The sequence below is a fragment of the Cupressus sempervirens genome, chromosome 7, assembly GCF_028749045.1.
Source record: "Cupressus sempervirens isolate cs-2001-9-10 chromosome 7, ASM2874904v1, whole genome shotgun sequence".
NCBI lineage: Eukaryota > Viridiplantae > Streptophyta > Pinopsida > Cupressales > Cupressaceae > Cupressus > Cupressus sempervirens.
In genome coordinates, this window is record NC_143124.1 from 583243105 (window position 1) to 583262548 (window position 19444).

Genomic DNA, 19444 nt, shown 5'->3' on the forward strand with positions numbered 1-19444 from the left:
GAAAGCAGTTGTAGATGTCTGCTCTAATGATAGTACACCTGTCATTGATGATGAAATGAGTGATGTCCAAGCAGAGTCATGTTATAGTTCAGATCACCACAATGGTGAGGCTCACTTTGTGGACAATCATATGTTTGACATGGATGTAGCATTGTCTTCTAACAATCCTCTGTTTGAGATTGATGTTGATCACTCACCTGAGTGGAGTTGGACTCAGTTCTCAACATCTACAGACAGTTCAATTTCCTATAGCAGCAGTTGTTGATAATGACGTAGCTACACCCATTGCAGTTACAAGAATGGTTGGAAATGATCAAGATTTCAGTCCAGTATATATTATGTGGGTGGATACAGGGAAGAAGAGTATGTTTGTATGTTAAAATCTCTTATGGACTTGTCTTCTGGTGATATCTTGACTTCTACATCATCAGCATAGTTCTCGATGCTATGATGTAGGATATATTGTTGGTCCTAATGATGTTAGTAGTATGCAGGTGGTCCAGTGTTGACAAGGATGCCACATACTTCTTCATTTGGGATCCAAGTGGAGGTTGGAGTTTAGTGTGTTGCAAGATTTCTTGAGGACAAGCAATCTCGGGAGGGAGGATCGTAATGTCCACATTTTTGGCAGGTCTTTGCAATTGATTGAGTAAGTTCATCATAACGACCCTCATGAGCTAACAGGGTGGTTTAAGGGTCTCGGTGGTGGATTTACTATTTTTAGTAAATCCAATTCGGGCAGTTGATATATTTGACAGTGTAGATAATGGTGTTGGCAATGGGTCATCACCCGTACTGGATGGGGCTATTAATTGTGTGACCTCATATTTATTAATTAATTATTAAAAGTTTACTTTATTATAATGACACTTTATTACTATTAAATGTTATAAAGTGATGTGTTGGAGAAGCTTCATAAGTGAGGTTACATTTTGGAAACCATAGGCCATTTGGAGATTATAGATATGAGCTCATTGTCCAGGAAAAAGCATCTGATTATTTGATTATCTATTTGCCTTTGTTGTCTTTGTGACAATTCTGAGTTTATGGTTTTTGTGCCCTTGCTGAGGTATAAGGGTTTGGAGTTTCAATTTTGCATTGATCCTACAGCAGAGGTATCATGGATCAGATTTCTAATTATTGCATCTTCCATTCTGTTATTACTGTTGCTTGGAAGAAGTTTGGCTGGGAGTACTATTGTTGAGAAATTTGCATTTCTGAGTTTCCTAGAGTGTCTTAATTTTTGTGTTTAGTGTGCCTAGAAGACACCACTGGTTAATTTGTTGTTCTATAATCAAGAGATCGATCAAGCAAGAAATTGAGAGAATGAGTTCAGAATTATGGTTTTTCTTATCATATAATTTTAGCAGGGCAGTTAACTACTTCAATTGTAGATCCACATGATTAGTAGAGGCATTGTGTTAATTGCTTGGGGCTGTAATCACCTGTAAGTGGCCTGTAAATTGCCCAGAAAGGCCCTGTGATTATCCTTTCAGACCAGCATTTAAGTATTTGCAGGTCTGCATCACTTTATTTAGGGTCTGTGTATTGTCACCATGGTCAAATATTAGCGAAATTCACCTCTTGCAATTGCCCATTTAGGGTCTACATTCAAGGTAGCATCATAGTTGGAATTGAGCGCTGAGACTTCTATGCTTGTGGACTCTATTTGCTGCACAACTAGGCATCTCCATGTGGGGTTATGACCAACTATAGATTGAAAGCAGCAGTCTGAAAATTGGCATCCATTGTTTTGTGCTTGAGGACTTAACAGCTCACGGCTTCTATGATTGGTTGTGAGCACACACCCTAGCATCTGCAATTCATGTCATATCATTACAGGTTCTTTGTTATCAATTCTGAAAAATTAATCAAATTGTAATCTGCAGATGCTTATTTTATAAAATCAATAAATGATGGTAGGATTTGTCTTAGTGTTACCTCACTTCAGCTGAGTGGTGTAGACAAACTAAGATTAGATCTGATAGTGACAATTAGTCTCAGCAAGTAAATTGGTGGTTTGCAAAGTTATCACTTCTAAATTAATTCCAATATTTTGAAATTCAATCTACGGGTTTTAAATTCAAATCTATAAACTCAATTACATGGGAGACTTGTCATAAGAGATTGTTTGCCAAGTGTTTGACAAAATGTCAAACCTTGTTTAGTTTAGAATTGGGAGTTTGTTTGAGCCATAATTGATCAGGGTTATTTAATCCTTACAAACATTACTGCATTATAATAATCAGCAATACAATAACATAATAAATCCAATCTTAATTACAGTGACAACAGTCAGATTGGTATAACTATAAATGAACCTGTAACTCCAAATGTGAACTCCATCATGAATTCACCACAGCTAATGAACCAGGTCTACATCCAATCTACCAAGAGCCTGAAGGTTTTTGTCCTCGGGTTCTAACATAAAAGGTGAAAAGCTTCCCAAGTTTCTCCAAGAGAAAATTGAATACCAAATTGAATCCAAGCATGTTAAAATGACTCAAACTTCCTTCTTGTAATGTTGTGTCTCTTCAGTTTCCCCAGGTTGTATCTTCATCTTTTATTTTTTTATTTAAAATGTTCTTTTTAAACTTAGGAGAATAAAATCCTCCTTTAATGATAAAGTGACTTAGTAATATGTACAATAAAGTGACTTAGTAATATGTACCATAGTTTTTTATAGTCACTTTATTAAATAACTATTGAATATTTTGAATTTAAAATAAACAACCAACCAAACTCTAAAACCCATGTGTAATAGCTTATCAAAAAGCTCTCAGTAATACAATCCAAATCCAAACTGATATGGCCAACTGCTAAGTTACTATAACTAATATTTGGAAACCCTACCTAATCAACTTCGAATGGCTTGAAACTAGAATTGCCTAGGGCAAATCTCATACTGAACCCTGTAAAGGTTTGGTTAGCCCATGGAACCATGGCAAAAAGGGCTAACAATGCAATAAGAAATAATGGCTTGAAAAAGAGGACATTACACAGTCCTACTGCTATAGGAGCTTGTTGATCCTCTACAAAGGACTTGACACTCTCCCTCTACCACACAAGCTCCTTCTAAATCTTATTGAGCCTTACAAAAGTCCTAGCTCTTCAATTCATCAAGCTTTCCCTTGAATTCCTTATGTAAAGACTCAACCTATGCCCAAAGAGAAATATACAAATTAATGCTAGAAGCATACGTGATTCACTCTTTCCTATGTTATTGCATGAATTAACTACATAAAATTCATAAACAATATTCAAAGGTGTAATAAAAAAATACTTATCTTTTTATTGTCTAATCTTTCTCAAGATAGATATGAGCACACAAGGGATGTTTGAACTGCTATAACTCTTCAATCATCTTGAGACTCTCGCAAATAATTCCTTTTGCTGTTATCCAACCTGGCTCTGATACCATGTTAATGTTTTGGACAAAGAATGAAGATAAACAACAAAACCTTAGAATAGAAGCAATAATGAACACTAAGACATGTAAAGACACAACAATTTATCCTTGGAAACCCCCCAACTTGAGAAAAAAAGCCCAGGCACACCAAAAAATATCACTTTTATTAAGTAATAGAGGTCTACGAACAATGCTTCTAACTAGTGCACGACACATCACACAAAGCAATTGTATATATCTTAAATTGAGAGACACTTCATATCATAACCGAAAGTCTCATCATTTTCCAAATGCGAGTCTCTTCATATTTCCAAACACGCGTCTCTTTACATGCTGCATGTCTCTTCATATTCCCAATGCATGTCTCTTCCCATGTTACATGTCTCTTCATATATGCAAATGAGAGAGCACCATGCAAGTAATCAGGATATTTCCTGCAGCTACAAACATCAACAATTCTCACTCATACAAAGTCATTTTTTAGTGCAATTGTTTTTTGATTTGGGGCAGAATTTTGCACTCTTTGCAGTGGTGGAATTGATTTTTGCTCAAGTGATCCTGATTTTCCAAAGATTAAGCTTCCTCAGAAGTACTGGAGGACAATTCTCACTTTTCTACTTCAAATGTATGTATCTTTCACATATGACCTCAAATTGAGGTGTTGTTTGTTTTGAAAGTCAATATATTTTTGAGAACTGCTCATTGGTGCTAGTTTGGGGCTCTCATTCTGAGATCTAATTGTACTTCTAGTATTTGAATCCATATTTGGACATATAAAAACTCTAGAAAACTACTCCAGCATTGTAAATGCACTAATTTGTGAAGTGACAAATCATCTTTTGTTGGGGGGATTCTTGATTGAGTGAAAAGAGGGGGTTCTCTCTTAATGTTTTTGTTTTTGATCTTCTTGCTTGCACTCTTTTCTTCGTACCCATGGATCATTCTGAGGTTTCATTTCTTACACCATATAATTATCCAACATGGTATCAACATGCATGGAAAGCACTAATGCTTTTTTGGGTACACTCCATATTTAGAGGAAAAAGTAACCCAACCTACAGATGATAAGGAAAAGCTAATGCAAATTATTATTATTAAGAAGGGAGTCATAAGGGGGTCGAACTTGATGAGGGGAAATAAGTTGATTAAAATAAGCTGGAAATCCTAAAAGGGACTATAAGAGTTTGGAGTCAATAAAGTAACATGAGAAGGTTTTATTTGGGTATCCAATCATTCATTTTTAGAGTCTCTATAGCAAATCAAAACTTTGAGGAATGAAAACTCTCTAGAGTTTGGAAGGTTGGAGAAAAACGCAAAATTCTTAGAGGGTGAATTCATCCAATATTCATCATTGGGCAGACTGATAAAGGAATCAGTGTTCCAGATCTATTGCACAGTATATTTAAGGGAATAAATTGCAGATCTAGCTCAATTTGGGCCGATTTATTCATCACCATCGGCACACCTATCCTACCGTACATCTGGTTGATTGATTTCACCAATTAGTTAGCTGGATGTAGGGTTTGGGAAGATATTCACGCAAATTGTTATTGTTTCAGACCTGCTGTTACAGATCAGACTCAATGTGCTGGCTCTGGGCATGAGATCGGGTTATTTTATCTATCATAGAATATCCCAAGAAGTTTCAGATCTGTAGCAGACCTGCATGGGTATGTATGTTACAATTTTGGAGTCAATAAAATTCATTAAATTAATGCTTTGCTAACTTTCATCTGTACTTGTATTTTCAATTCGTACTTTCTCTGTATTTCATTTTATAAAGCAAATATCAAGAAAGAACCAAATGAATCCAAAAAAATATATCAGAATATTGCAAAAACCACAAAAAAAGTCGAAAAAGTCAAAGAAAGCACAAAAACAATTAGTACTTGCAGTCACTAGATCAGAGGGGATCTTTCAAACACTTGAATTACATTACAAATCTAAACTAGAGACGCTCACTCATTTTCTCTCTTCTATTAGCTCACTAACCTTATGATAGTGTTAGTAGTTCTTTGAGTCACCATTTTTCAAAGGTCTTTCCTTCAATTTTTGCCTATCCGTTTGTTGAAGTCTTTCCCTTGTTGCTTCGCGTATTCACCATCTCCTGAAGTGATTATTTGCAGTCCCATTTGCCCCCGGTCAATATCTCTTCCCTCGAACCACTTTGAACCTCGGTTCAAAGTAGTTCACAGTAGTTCAACCAAAGGTTTTGTACTAACGGTTTTTCTGGCAAGTGATATGCGTCAACTTGGCAAAGTTTTCTTTTGAATCGCTTTGAACCACTTCGAACCTCGGTTCGAAGTATTTCAAAGTTGTTCAACGGCGGAGGTGTTTGGCAATATTAAATCCTAGTGTACGACGCACCATCATCCCGCAAGGCAATTGATGGTCATGTCAATGAATAATGAATAAAAGGACATTTCTATTCCCAATGTGGAAAGTCATCATTATGGGGAAAGTGGGAAATCTTCAGCCGGAAAAGAGATTGGATGTCGCATTAAAACTAATCATTACCAATACATCCGAAAAGGAAATCATGAAATGGAAAGTTTATGCAACAAGGCTTTCAAACGTGTGAACGTTAACAAGGAGTGATGTGTCATTAATGCCTTAAACGAGCCTGTACTTCCGCACGTAAGTACTTTCCCTTTAAAACTTGCTCAGCTTTCTTTTTCTGTTTGTCATGCGAAGAACTAAAAGTGTGGAGAAGAAGCTATTAAGGGAGACAAAGAAAATCATTGATTTTTCAGCAGAATATAGGTGAGAACTTAGCAATTCTTGTTTTGTTCTGCAAATCTCTGTATTTTCAGCATTATCTGTTCGAAGCCTTGTTGTTTGATTAAGAATGAGGTCTGTATTGCATTTCTTCAGTAATGTCTCAAGTTTAGAATGTAGAAAGCCAGTCATTTGTGATACGAATTTGGGGAGGGTTAAGTTGGAGAATTTACAGGAAAATTTTCTTGAATATGCTAATGAGGTGAATGGGTGTATGGAAGTCCTAACCAATGGGTTAATTGAGGCTACTGCTTTTCCCCCAACCTTTGTGAGTCCTGAACTTCTTCAAGTTTGTATTGATTACTACGATTTTAGAAGCAAGAGTATTGTAAGTAAAAATGGCAACATGATACTCTCAATTTCAAGAGACACTATTGCCTCTATACTGTGTTTGCCAGAGAATACCTTTGCTGCATTTTCCCCTGTTCAAGCCCAGGCCGAATATCAAGAAACCCCAAACCGATTTCGCAATACCCTGGCTAGGAAATGGACCGAGACCATGTATGGCGGAGGTTCTAGGCTACCCAAGGTCATCAGAAAAGATCACCTTAAACCTCATATCCACAACCTTGTGGTGTTATTGCATAGAGTCAAAGGTTCAGCCAATGCGTTTCTTTTCGAAGAATGGATGTATAGGTACATAGAAATCATCTTGAAGGGTGAACAATGGATGGATTGGGCAGTGATAATTGCCAGTTCACTGAGGGCTCAACTCAAATGTGCTAAGGAATCTCGGGAGGATTTTTATATGGCTTCCTATTTAACTTATTGCATTGCCTGTACTTGTGATCTTACCCCTCTCCCTCATGGAGTATGGAGTGAAGACATAACAGTTTTTTAGTATTGCCCTCTGGTACAGAAAGATAGAGTCTCGGAAGATTTCAGGAAAGTTCATGATGTGTTAATGGAGAATGCTTTTGTGTCTCTGAAGAATATGTCGATGTCTAGGTTGTCTCCTAAAGCCCAAAGGTTAGTTCAGCAATATGGAAGCCACTTCATACAGTTTCCCAAGTTCACGTACTTGAGGATAGGTGGATTCGAAGAAGAATCTACAAAGTTGCCACGGTATGCTTTGGACTGTTTTGTTTTGGCCGAGATATGTAGGCAATTTTTCTCTGTTATAAAGGATAATTTACCACAAGAGGATTCGAAAACAGCTTTTCCTATCAAGCTGGGTTCGTTGGTTTGTAGCAGCATGACCAACGCTTCTATCATTGGGAGTAATTTGCTTGGGTTCAATTGCGGCTCTTACCATAGCAAAAGGAGTTTTGATAGTAAAGGGTATGCAGTCCAGATTCTTGGACTTGAAGTTCACCCACCGACAACTCCACAGTTGGAAGATCTATGACAAGATTGTAAGGATGAAGGAGAAGTTCTAAGAAAAAATTATTCAAGGCTGACTTTGCAGCAAATTAATTCCTTCAGGTTGAAGTTCAAAACAAAGGGAGTGGTTGAGGATGGCTCAGATATAATTGAACCTGGCTGGGAAGAATCTAGTGAATTGAAGTATCTAGTAGTTGACTGGAATAAGGATGAAGAAGATGATATCAATCTGAGGGCTAGATTTATACTTACCTTCACAAATGACTGGTTAAAGAAAAGGAGCAAAGGAATTATCAATGAACCCTCTTCAGGGGTGGTTTCTTTTTCTGAACCATCTCCATCTGACGTCCCACTTTCTCCTGTTGCAAGTAGTATATTGGCTCAGGATAAACAGAAGAAGACGCCCCTTCATTTGCAAACTATAGCTCCAAGGACTAGATCTCAGTCTAAGTCTGAAGCCCTGAAGTAAGATAAATTTCAGAAGGAGATAATGTCGACTCAGGGGCAGGATTCGAATGACGGCCTCAATTTCTCAGATGGTGCGGATGGCGATGTTCAATTTATCGAGGCTCCTAAGGTAGATCAGCCCAAATTCCTAACTCCCACTAGAGATGCCTAGCCGATGTCCGCGAGCCCTACTATTCCTTCCTGGCTATCTAACACAATCAGCAAAAAAAGGAATTTGCAACCAGTGTCCGCACCAGTGAAAGACATCGTTACTAAATATGCAGCTAGGGGTTCAAAGGTAAAGAAGTTGAAGACAGATGCTCACCTTACCAAAGACCCAGTAATAGGAAAAATCACTGCTGAAATAGCTACCTACAAGCAGAAGGAGTCCAGGGATATTGATGATGAAGGTTCCAAAGTTACCTCTGTTGAACTAGAGACCATTAATAGGAGCACCGGTAATCATTTCTTTAAATTCTCTTTTGATCATATGTTGACACAATCTGAGAAGGATAGCAAAAAGAAAAAGGCACTAAAAGGCATGGTAACGACAATGGCTGCATATATCGATTCCTTAATGAACCTTGGTGCATTGCCGATTGTTCAAGTTCCACAGCCCTTTGATCCTAATTCGGCAGGAAGTCAACAATTAATGAAGCAGATGCAAAAAGGGAAGCTGTTAGCTAATGCCGTGAACGACTGGGTGGACATTATCATAAAAGAAAGTAATAAATTTATTTCAGAATTTGCTAATGTCTATGCTAAGGGAGAATCATTGCTGGGAGAGATCCAAACTTTAGTTCCAATTTGAGAAATAGAGCTAGGTCGATGTCAAGCAATTGTTTTTCAAGTAGCTGAAGTTGAGAGGTTTGGGGTCCTCAAGTTCCTAAATGAGAACCCAATGAAAAATGTGGATCCCTGCATGTTGTTCATTATGAAGAACAACATGGGCTGGAAGGAGTCGGTTTACAAGGAGACAATCAAAGAAGTGCAGAGCATAGAAAATAAAATTACTGAAATGCATGAAGAACTCCTTAAGGATATGAAGGTAGTTAATCCTGCAGGGATCCTATAGTTCGACGACGAGAACATGGATGCTGAGACACTAACGAAAAGCTTCAATGAAGCTGTGAAACAAATTAGGGATGGTGAATCGCCAAGTGCCAACGATTTCACTGCGTTGGCATGTATTGAATCGATGTTGTGTCTCAACAAGAACCTAATGCCGCATCAAAGTTTAAAGATAAAAGAATTCAAATGGCAAAAGGACGCGTGTAGAGCCCGATTGTTGAGCCTGAAGAATCCACACTCCCACGCGATGCAAGAGTTTATGAATTTCCGAAGCTAGAAGTTGGTATGTCAGACCGTTGGTGAGAAGGAGAAAACTGGCATGACGCTTGAACTCAACCGTTGCTTTCAGTTACTTTTTGGCGCTCGTTTTTAAACTGCTTTCTTGTTTTGTAACTGTTTCTTGTTTTAACCGAAACAACTGGGTTTTGATGGAGGCCTTTTGGATTTGTATGGAAAACTATAAATGCTGGGGCATTGAACTGGTTTAAGGTTAGCAACAGATAGTTAGAAGGTAGATAGTAGAAAAACTCTGATAAAATAGGTACTCTTTAAGTAGCAATCAAAGGATAGTATGTGGATGTTTTGCTTTCAAATGACTATGTGCATAAAAAGGTTTAATATACATACATAAATCATCTCGGATTCTACTTTTGAAACTTAATGTTCGAAGTGTTCAAATCTATGTTACTTTGTGGACTGTGGTTTAACAGTTCGAGATATTGGTTGCTATTCGTACTGTAAGTTCATTTCAGTTATGGTGCTCGAATGATTGATTTTAGTTTGTCATCTTATTCATTCTTTTAAAAGTAGATTTTCTGTATAAGTATATTCAAATGGATGTTTCTTTGAGATTTTTGAATTGATCTTTTACCTCACTACCTATGCGCTTTCAAGTAAAAGTGCAAAAGATAATTTGAATTCATTGCAAATCTAATAAGGGAGCTGTACCTTTAAAATTCAGAGAGAAAGTCAAATAACATGAGATTTTCTCAACTGTTGTGAGCATTTTGTGTTTTTCACACCTTGGGTATAGAGTAAATTTGTTAAATTAGTTGAAAGGACAATCTGTTCACTAACAGATAGATCATAGAGTATGATCTGAGAATAATACAGAAAGATACACAGAGTTGAATCTAGAAGCCTACACATACAAACTATGCAAGTAAATGTGACTTGGCTGCTGAGCCTCAACCAAGTCCCTATAAAGAACCTTCCAAGTCGTGGCAAGTCATCATTTAATCGTTTGAGAATCATATGTAATATTTAAATTATGACAAATTGATACTGAGAATAGACTTGCGTGTCTTCCAAATGCATAAGTTTTTGTTTTTTTTGGTGCAATTATGGTTTTTCCCCAAGTCCTTGGTCTAAGTAAGATTTTAAGCTGTCTGATTCAAATTTTCAAATTATGATTGAATGTGCTGTATGCTGTAGGGTAGAACAAAATGAAGATCATTTGTTAATTGAATGTTTTTGTGCCAAGGAAGTGTTAAATTGATTACTCTGAAAGCCATTCTTGTTACTCCCATTTCTGATTATTTTTAACAGGCTTTTGATTTAACAAGCTTTTGACTTACATTCTTGCCTTCTAGCACCCCTCTCAAACTCACCTAAATTATAACTATCATTCCTCTCATCTCAAATCATATATTTTGGAATATGTGGAAATCCAGAAACCATAAAACCTTCATGGAAAAAACATTTCTAAACGCTGGTACTTCACTGAATACTCTTCCCTCTCGTGATTCACCCAACATGGAAATGAAATTAAAAAGAAATTAAATGTCCCCTCAAACACATTTAGAGAAGGGTTTTTGTCTTTCTTTGATAAACCTTTGAAATCAAATCCTTCAATAGCTAGTTGTGGTTGATGAGGAGATAACAAAAACAAAGCCTATAATAGGCTCAATATTGGATGGAAAGAAGAAACTGAAAAAAGACTACGGGGAAAACACCAAATATGAACAACACCTTACAGATTACATGTGTTCATTCATGGCAAGCACATAGGGATGCTGCCTTACCAAACACATGTTTCTTCAAACTGTAGCCCATTCCTGCAAATGGCCATGAAGAAAGTGATGTACATTCCTCCTACCTGCTCTCCACCACACTCAGGCCACTTCACATGGTGTTCATGTGAGCAAGAGGCATTTTTGCCCAAATTAACTTCCAAAGATTCTTGTGTGAGTCTGGCTTCCTACAGCAGTAACTTCTACACAAAAAAAACAATGCTACTACTACTTTATTTAGAAACCAATAGATATGATATGCATCCCTAATCAATTTGCAGTGTGAACAAAATAAAACCAAAACCAACTAACAAGAAAGCACTACAGTATTATTTATTTCATCTGTTCAGGGCCGGGTAATAATTTTCACAATATCTCAGTCCTTCTTCACACAGAAAAGAAAATTAAAATAAATCCTCTCTCCAACGATCAATTTGGAGAGAACATATAAACAAAGATAAATAGTTAAAACTGTTTTTGGCAACCACCAGACCCGTACATGTTTTGTTCAATTCTTTAACAAAACATCAAACTATGCCTTAAAATATTAAAATGTGCCCTAAACATCAATTATTTACTAAGTGATAGAAAACTATTAAATTATACCCTAAAATGATAAAATATGCCCTAAAACATTTAAGTACCCCCCATAAACAATATAGAAATATTATTTATATAGTTGCTCCTGCAGCAGTGGTGGTGCTTAGAAATCAAATCCTCAAATACGTTGCCGGCTTGGGTTTCGTTTATAATGATGTTGATGAAGTCAATACACTAAAAATTGGATTACAACTTGGTCTGCAGGAAGAAATACATAAATGGTAATTCTTAACTTGCCATCGATGCGATAAAATTCTCTCAATCATTAAAAAAAGGGCCTACTTGCAATACACAGCCAAAATACGTGGCTTCCACAGGAAAAACTTTTCTTTTATTGACTGCCAAGACATACCAAGAGCCAGATATGCAATTATTGGTTCCATGGCTAATCACGGACCTCGTCTTCCAGCTGCTGCTATTCAATGACGGCGTAATCATACAAATTCGCAGTGAATTTTAAGTCCTAATCTGCATTCCCATCCATTTGCATTGTCCAAGCATACTAATAAATTTTCTTATTTTCGGGGAAAGTAATTTGAAAACCAGAAAAGAAAAATGAGCATCAGGGTAGAGAAGCAATTAGTACGCGTAGATCTTGGTATTTTTTTAAAGTTTTACGCAACTATGAGGTTCCAAATGACAAATTTTCGTCCAGTGCAGTGTGGCCTATCTGTGACATGAGAATTGTTTCGTCAATTTAATTTAGTAAGAGATTTTAGATTTTCACACTCAAACATTACTTGGATAGCGGTGTGTACAGTTTTCCAAATTCAGAACTAATCCAGAGGGAACATAATGAAGATCGTAGGAATGAGGTTTGAATTACCTGATAACACCCCACGTATTTTGAGCTACCAACCAGCGCGCAGTGGCGTGAGCGTTGTTGGGATCGGGCTTGACATTGACCTTGGCCTGCATATTTGCGCAATTATAAAAGAGGAAAATCAGTGCCAAATATGGCTTTATCCCCATGACTACTCAGCTTTCTTCAACATCCAAATCTCCAGAGGCATAGAGAGAAGAAGAAACTGTTCGCAATTTCATCTACTATTCAGCTTATCTTCCGTGCATCGATAATCTTCTTCATAACCGCCCTGTGGGCCCTTACATCGTAGAGTTATGGAAGGTCAACTAAACATTTGTCAAATTGTTTTTCTCTCTCCTTCTGGTCCTCCGTTTATATCTTCATCTCTTTATCAGTCTATCTAACAATCTATTTTTCTTTATCAGTCTATCTAACAATCTATTTTTTTTTCTCCTCTCCCTCTTTGTCTCTCCAGATCTCTTTCTATCTTTACCTCTCGATCTACCTCTATCTTTCTATCTAATTTTCTCGTATTCTCTCACTCTATCTATACCTTCAAATATTTACATCTTCATATTTCTTTCCCCCATCTCTCCCTCTATCTCAATGTTTATCTTATTATCTCTCCATGCTTCTCTATCCCAGTATATCTCTCTATCTTTAGTTCTCTTTATATATCACTATTTACCTCTATTTTTATTAATATATCTTCCTCTCTCATCTTCTCTTTTTTATATTTTTGTATCTCCCATCTTTTTCTCTTTCTATATCTTCTTCTCCTTACCATATCCCTTTGTTTCTCAATCGCTATTTGTATTCTCTCTCTTATTCTTCCCTCTACACTCTCCTCCTCCTATCCCTATCTCTTCCTATCTCTCCCCTTCTCTATTCTTCTCTTTCTTCTTTGTAATATCTATGTTTATTTTCCTATCGTCCTCTATTTCCCTCTCCATCTTCATCTCAATATTTCTTCTGCCCTATCCCTCCTATGCACTCCTACCCTCTCTCCCTTCCCATTTCACTTTATTTCTCTTTCTCCATCTCTATTCTAATTTCTCTCATTTCTCCCTCTACATATATATCCCTTTCTATCTTTAAACAAGGATTCTTGAAACACAACACTAACAAAAATAAAACAATTATTTTCTTCTACATATAAATATATCATTCATAACTAATTTCTAGTGTACCCTCATTTTTCTTTTTTACAAGCGATTAATTTTGAGCTTTTAGATTAATAAAAAATTGTGCAAAGACAATTGTTCTCATTTTTATTTGGAGGGCCAACCATTAATGCTTGTGTTCCTTGTTTTCCATCGATTATCTAGAGCTCCCATGGTCAAAACCTTGGGAGGCTTACTGGGACTTAATGGGTGATCCTTTGCTTTGAATTGTGCCAAGAGTTTGCTTCAAAACCCTTACAAACATTGTAGTGTGGCATCTCTAACCTTGACAAATCAATGCACTTTTATGCTAATCTAGTGTGCAGTACTAAGTGCAACGTCTCATTGGAAGACATGTGCCATCATCAAGATTTTGCAGGCATTCAAAGCCTTATTTTTTGGTAGCCTATTACAACACATTCACCTCTCTCTATGCATGTCTCCATTTGTATCTCCCTATATCTATTTTTAAATTTTCCTCTTGATCTATCTCTATCCATTTTTCTCCCATTCTTTCACTCTGTCTTCATCTTCCTATCCCCCCTCCATATATAGACATAGGTATCTCTCTCTATACATCCATCTCTCTCCATGACCCCCTTCCTATACCTCTAAATATTTGCATTTCCATATTTCTTCCACCATCTCTCCCTCTATCTTTGTTCCTTATTAATATTTCTACATTTGATTCAAAATATAAATATTTTATTGTAAATTAGCGAGCTTAACATGACGTTATGAAGTTTCTACTCAATTGGTGTACATCACATGGTGGTCAATGTGAGTACCTATTGTTTAGGAAGCATATCTTAATGCAAATTCCATCGGCAACAAACATAGAATACTTTTATAATGTAATCTTTGAATCCTTCTACTGTGAAAGTTTCTTCCTACTCTCAATATTTAGAACACATTTGTAAATCCTTTAAGTTTGTGATTTGGGAAAACTGCAATGCTAAAGTAGTTTTTATGTTTCCTGTACTCCTCTTTGAAATTCAAAGTAAACACATTTATTTGTCACTCTTTTTAAGTTAAAAGGATCTAAAATATTGAGTTTTTTTTATTGATGCAAGCTCTCCTCCATATCTAACGCTAATCATTAAGACATTAGGGCATAGGCCATTACAATTACGTTAATTTTTGTTTCTCCTTCTCTCCCTCTTTGTCTCTCTAGATCTCTTTCTATCTTTGCCTCTCAATCTATCTCTATCTTTCTATCTAATTTTCTTGTATTCTCTCACTCTATATTCATCTCTCCATCACCCCCTTCCTCTATACTTTTAAATATTTACATTTCCATATCTCTTTCCCCATCTCTCCCTCCATCCCAATGTTTATCTTATTATCTCTCCATTTTATCCTAGTATATATATATATATATACTTCTCATTGCCATACCCCTTTGTTTCTAAATCTCTATTTGTATACCTCTCTCTCTTATTCTTACCTCTACACTCCCTTCTATCGCTATCTCTTCCTATCTCTCCCCTTCTCTATTATTCTCTTTCTTTGTAATATCTATATTTCTCTTCCTATCGTCATCTATTTCCCTTTCCATCTCCATCTCAATATTTCTTCTTCCCTATCCCTCCGACACGCCCCTACCCTCTCTCCCTTCCCATTTCACTCTATTTCTCTTTCTCCACATCTCTATTCCAAATTCTCTCATTTATGCCTCATATCTAACCCTTTATATCTTTAAATAAGAAATTTTGAAACACAACACTAACCAAAATAAAACAATTATTTTCTACTGAATATAGATATACCATTCATAACTATTTTCTAATATACCCTCATTTTTCTTTTCTACAAGCGATTAATTTTGAGCTTTTAAATTAATAAAAAATTGTGCAAAGATAATTGTTCTTCTTTATAATGCTAAGTTTTTGGAATAGATTGTGTAGAGATTTTTCATCAACGTTTCGAATCACACTACGTGATCCATCATTAGGAAGAGAGAGCAAGAGGTGTCAAACAATGTAAGATGCAGATTTGGCACAGGGTCACTAATTAAAGGAGACCTGGAAGAGAGGGACTGTACACGCCCCAACACAAGTCAAAAGAAGTAAAATAAAATAAAGACAAAAAACAAACAAACACGGGGGAGAGATTAAACCCACCAAGACACAAAGTGAAAGCACCAAGAGAGATAACAAAGAAAATAAATAGGACAAGACAATAAACTACAAAAAGGAAGCAAATGGTAAGAGTTAGTATACGTAAAAATATAAATATATAGTAGAAAAATATATTACCTATATAAGAACAAAACTAAAACCTATACATAGTGTCAACATATGAATATGCCACATAAATGTAAGAAAATATACAATAAAATACTACCAATTAATAATAAAAAATAAAATTTAAGTAGGTGCAAAAATAAATAAATAAATCAAAATATAAAAATAAAAATAAAAATAAAAAGATAAAATTAAAATTAAAAATAAAAATAAAAACATAAAAAACACATACATACATACATACATACATACATACATACATACATACATACATACATACATACATACATACATACATACATACATACATACATACATACATACATACATACATATATATATATATATATATATATATATATATATATATATATATGTGTTTAGCATTCTCTTGCTTTTTGTGTCATATGTATCTATTTCCATACGTTGGTTGCGTATGGCGGTTGTTTATTATTTTTTGCATATATATTCATCTAGTTCTGTATATATATTACATATATATATATATATATATATATATATATAACAAGCGAAAATTGTATATATGTACGAGTGTATTTTGAATAGTGAATATAAGGATAGAAACACAAAGTAAGGAAGAACTCCAACAAAAGAACGAAGGACAAAAGAGCAACACAAAAGGCGAAAAGGCAAGGAGGAGGGCGCAACTAACCCAACAATGAAGACCCAAACTCCAAAGGAGGAGAAGAGCAGCAACAAGGACCTAAAGAAGACTAGAGAAAAACGGGGGGGGGGGGAGGGGAATCATACCACTCACAAAGAGACGAAAACAAATAAGACAGGAAAGAATGAGGAGGAGAGAGGAAGAATCACCAAAGACACAAAAGAAGTGGCCAACCTAGGGGAAGGGTGCAAGGCACCAGAGGAGAGGAGAGGGGGAGAGAGGACAAGAACCGAGGAGAGGGGGAGCAACCAAGCAAGAAGGTGTGGAGAGAGAAAGAGATTAACCAACACAACGAGGGTGTTTCTTCGCAGAAGTCAACAAAGGATGCCACAAGGGGTTGAGAAGCCATCCATCATCACGATTGAGGTTGATGGGGTGGTTAATAATTTCAACGGCTTCTTTAAGCTTCCTCTTAAAATAGTTGTCCTCGTAGGAAATGATTTGTGTGTCCTCCAAACATATGTGATGTTTGGTCAAGAAAGAATGTTCAGCTAGTGCCGATTTGTAAACCCTATCGTGTCTAATGTCCGCCACATGCTCCTTGATATGGGTGTGGAAGGAGCGGCCTGTTTCACCAATATAGGATGTGCCACAAGAGCAGACCACTTTATAAACCCCTGAGTTGGAATACGAATCTATGGGGTCTTTGATTGGTGGGACACAATTCTTGAGCTTGAAGAGGGACTTGAAAGCAACACGCAAACCATTTTTAGATAGGATCTTAGCAATTTTATGGGAAATGCCTTCCATGAAAGGGAGGGAGGTGTGCAGAGCACGAGGGGGGGGAAGAGAAGGGGTCGAGGAGGCAAGGTGGAGGGACCTAGCTTGGTTGAGGGCCCTAGAAATTTGCCTGGGAGAATAACCATTAAGCCGAAAGACCTGGCGGAGGTGGTTGAGCTCAAGGTTTAGATGATCATCATCACAAATCCTATGGGCTCTTAGAGCCAGGGTCTTAAGAGTGCCAATTTTATGGCTAGGATGGTGGTGGGAGGAAGGATGAATGTACAGGTCGATATGGGTGGCCTTTCTAAACACACGACGGCCAAGGGAGCCATCCGGTTTCTTGATGAGCAAAACATCAAGGAAAGGCAATTGGTTGCTAGACTCTAGCTCTTTGGTGAAAGAAATACAGGGTGTCAAGTTGTTGATGTGCTGGTGAAACTCTTCTAGTTTGTCCAGCCCATGAGGCCAGCAAACTTTAGTATCATCTACATATCTTTTCCACCACTTAGGTTGAAGAGGGAACGAATGAAGGGCCACCTCTTCAAAATGCTCCATATAAAGGTTGGCGATGACAGGGGAGAGAGGGGAGCCCATGGCCACACCATAAACTTGCTCGTAGATGACCCCTTGGAAGGAGAAAAAGGTTGACCTGAGACAAAGCTCGACCAGACTGGTAATCTTCGCATTGGTCTTGCGCTTCACGATTTCAATGGAATTGGGGATAGGGACCTTCGTGAAGAGAGAGACCATGTCAAAGCTTACTAAGACATCATTGACATCAAGCCGAGTATCCTTGACAAATTGAACAAAGTGAGAGGAGTCTTTAACAAAGGAGACATAATTGCCTATCAGAGGAGAGATTAACTTGGCCAAATGAGCAGCCAAGGGATACTTGGGGGAACCTACAGTGTCAACTATAGGTCTAAGCGGGATGCCCCCCTTGTGGATTTTTGGGACCCCATAGATACGAGGAGTAACTTCCTTGGAGGGAACCAACTTTTTCTTGATGTCATCATCAAAAGATGAGGCCAAGACACTCACTTTGACTTTTTTCAAGATTTTACCACAAGGGTTACGAGATAAGGTTTTGTAGCTTTGCGAGTCAGAGAGGAGGTCTAGCATCTTGGAGATGTAGTCTTGTTTGTTCATAATGACGGTAGCATTGCCCTTGTCAGCTTTAAATCTTGAGTTTCCACGTTAAATCTTGATGTCTCTTCTGTTCATGCTATTTTCTTTATGTGTATGCAACTAGTTAATTAATGTTAATCACACTTAATATCATAAGATCTGGATGTTTAGTATTAACCGAGGAACAATTGATATTTCAGTACTTGTCGAGTAACAGTAAATTGTTAGTGTTAACCAAGTAACAGCAGTAATTCAGTTTCAACAGAGTTTTGGTTTTGATTTGTATTGAAATCTAAGGGATATGGGATTTATTTTTGTGATAATTAACTTACCCCTCCACTCTCAGTTACTCCTCTTATATTTCCAACAATTGGTATCAGAGCTCTTGGTGCTTGCAAAGAAGGTTTCAAGGACCTAAGCTAAAGATCAAGATGTCTTACAAAAGAGAGATTCCCAAGTTGAATAAAGATAACTTCAAGGCATGGCAAGAACTCATGAAGCTACATCTGAAAACTATTAATGAATTAGCCTAAAACACCTAGACAACAAGTATATGGCACCTACTGGAACCTTGATTATGGAAGAAATTGTTGAAAAGAAGAATCATAACATAATGATGATTGATATTACCTCTTCTCTCAATTATGTTGAATTTGATGAAATCAAAGATTGTGCTAATGCTCATGAAATGTGAGTTAAGCTAAAATATATCTATGGAGGAGATGACAATGTAAGGAGAGCCAAGGTAGAAAGTCTAAGTGGTTAGTTTGATCAGATGAAGATGAGATAGGATGAAAACATTGCAAAATATAGTGAAAGAATCAAAGCAAGTGTTAGTGCAATTAGAGCCTCAGGAGGGATAATTGATGATGTCGCAGTGGTCAGCAAGGTACTCAAAACTCTTCTTCCTATTTATGCAATTAGAGTTTCAACTATTGAAGAAAAGATATGTGATCCTACTTTGGATGCACTAATAGGAAGGTTGGCAGCCTCTGAGTTAGATAACTATGACAACTATGTTCCTAACTCTAGTAGCATTGAGTCTACATTTCAA

At 36.8% G+C, this 19444-nt stretch overlaps 1 protein-coding gene across 1 annotated transcript in view; it reads right to left on the bottom strand.

The window, feature by feature from the left end:
* LOC149548112 (Pyridoxamine 5'-phosphate oxidase family protein) overlaps window positions 1-12653 on the bottom strand; it is a 140668-nt gene extending 128015 nt beyond the window's left edge. Inside the window, exon 1 of the mRNA XM_089792135.1 lies at window positions 12467-12653. Coding sequence (XP_089648261.1) covers window positions 12467-12612 — 146 coding nt within the window. The 5' untranslated portion in view covers window positions 12613-12653. The remainder of the gene's footprint in view (window positions 1-12466) is intronic.
* Window positions 12654-19444: the final 6791 nt, after the last annotated feature.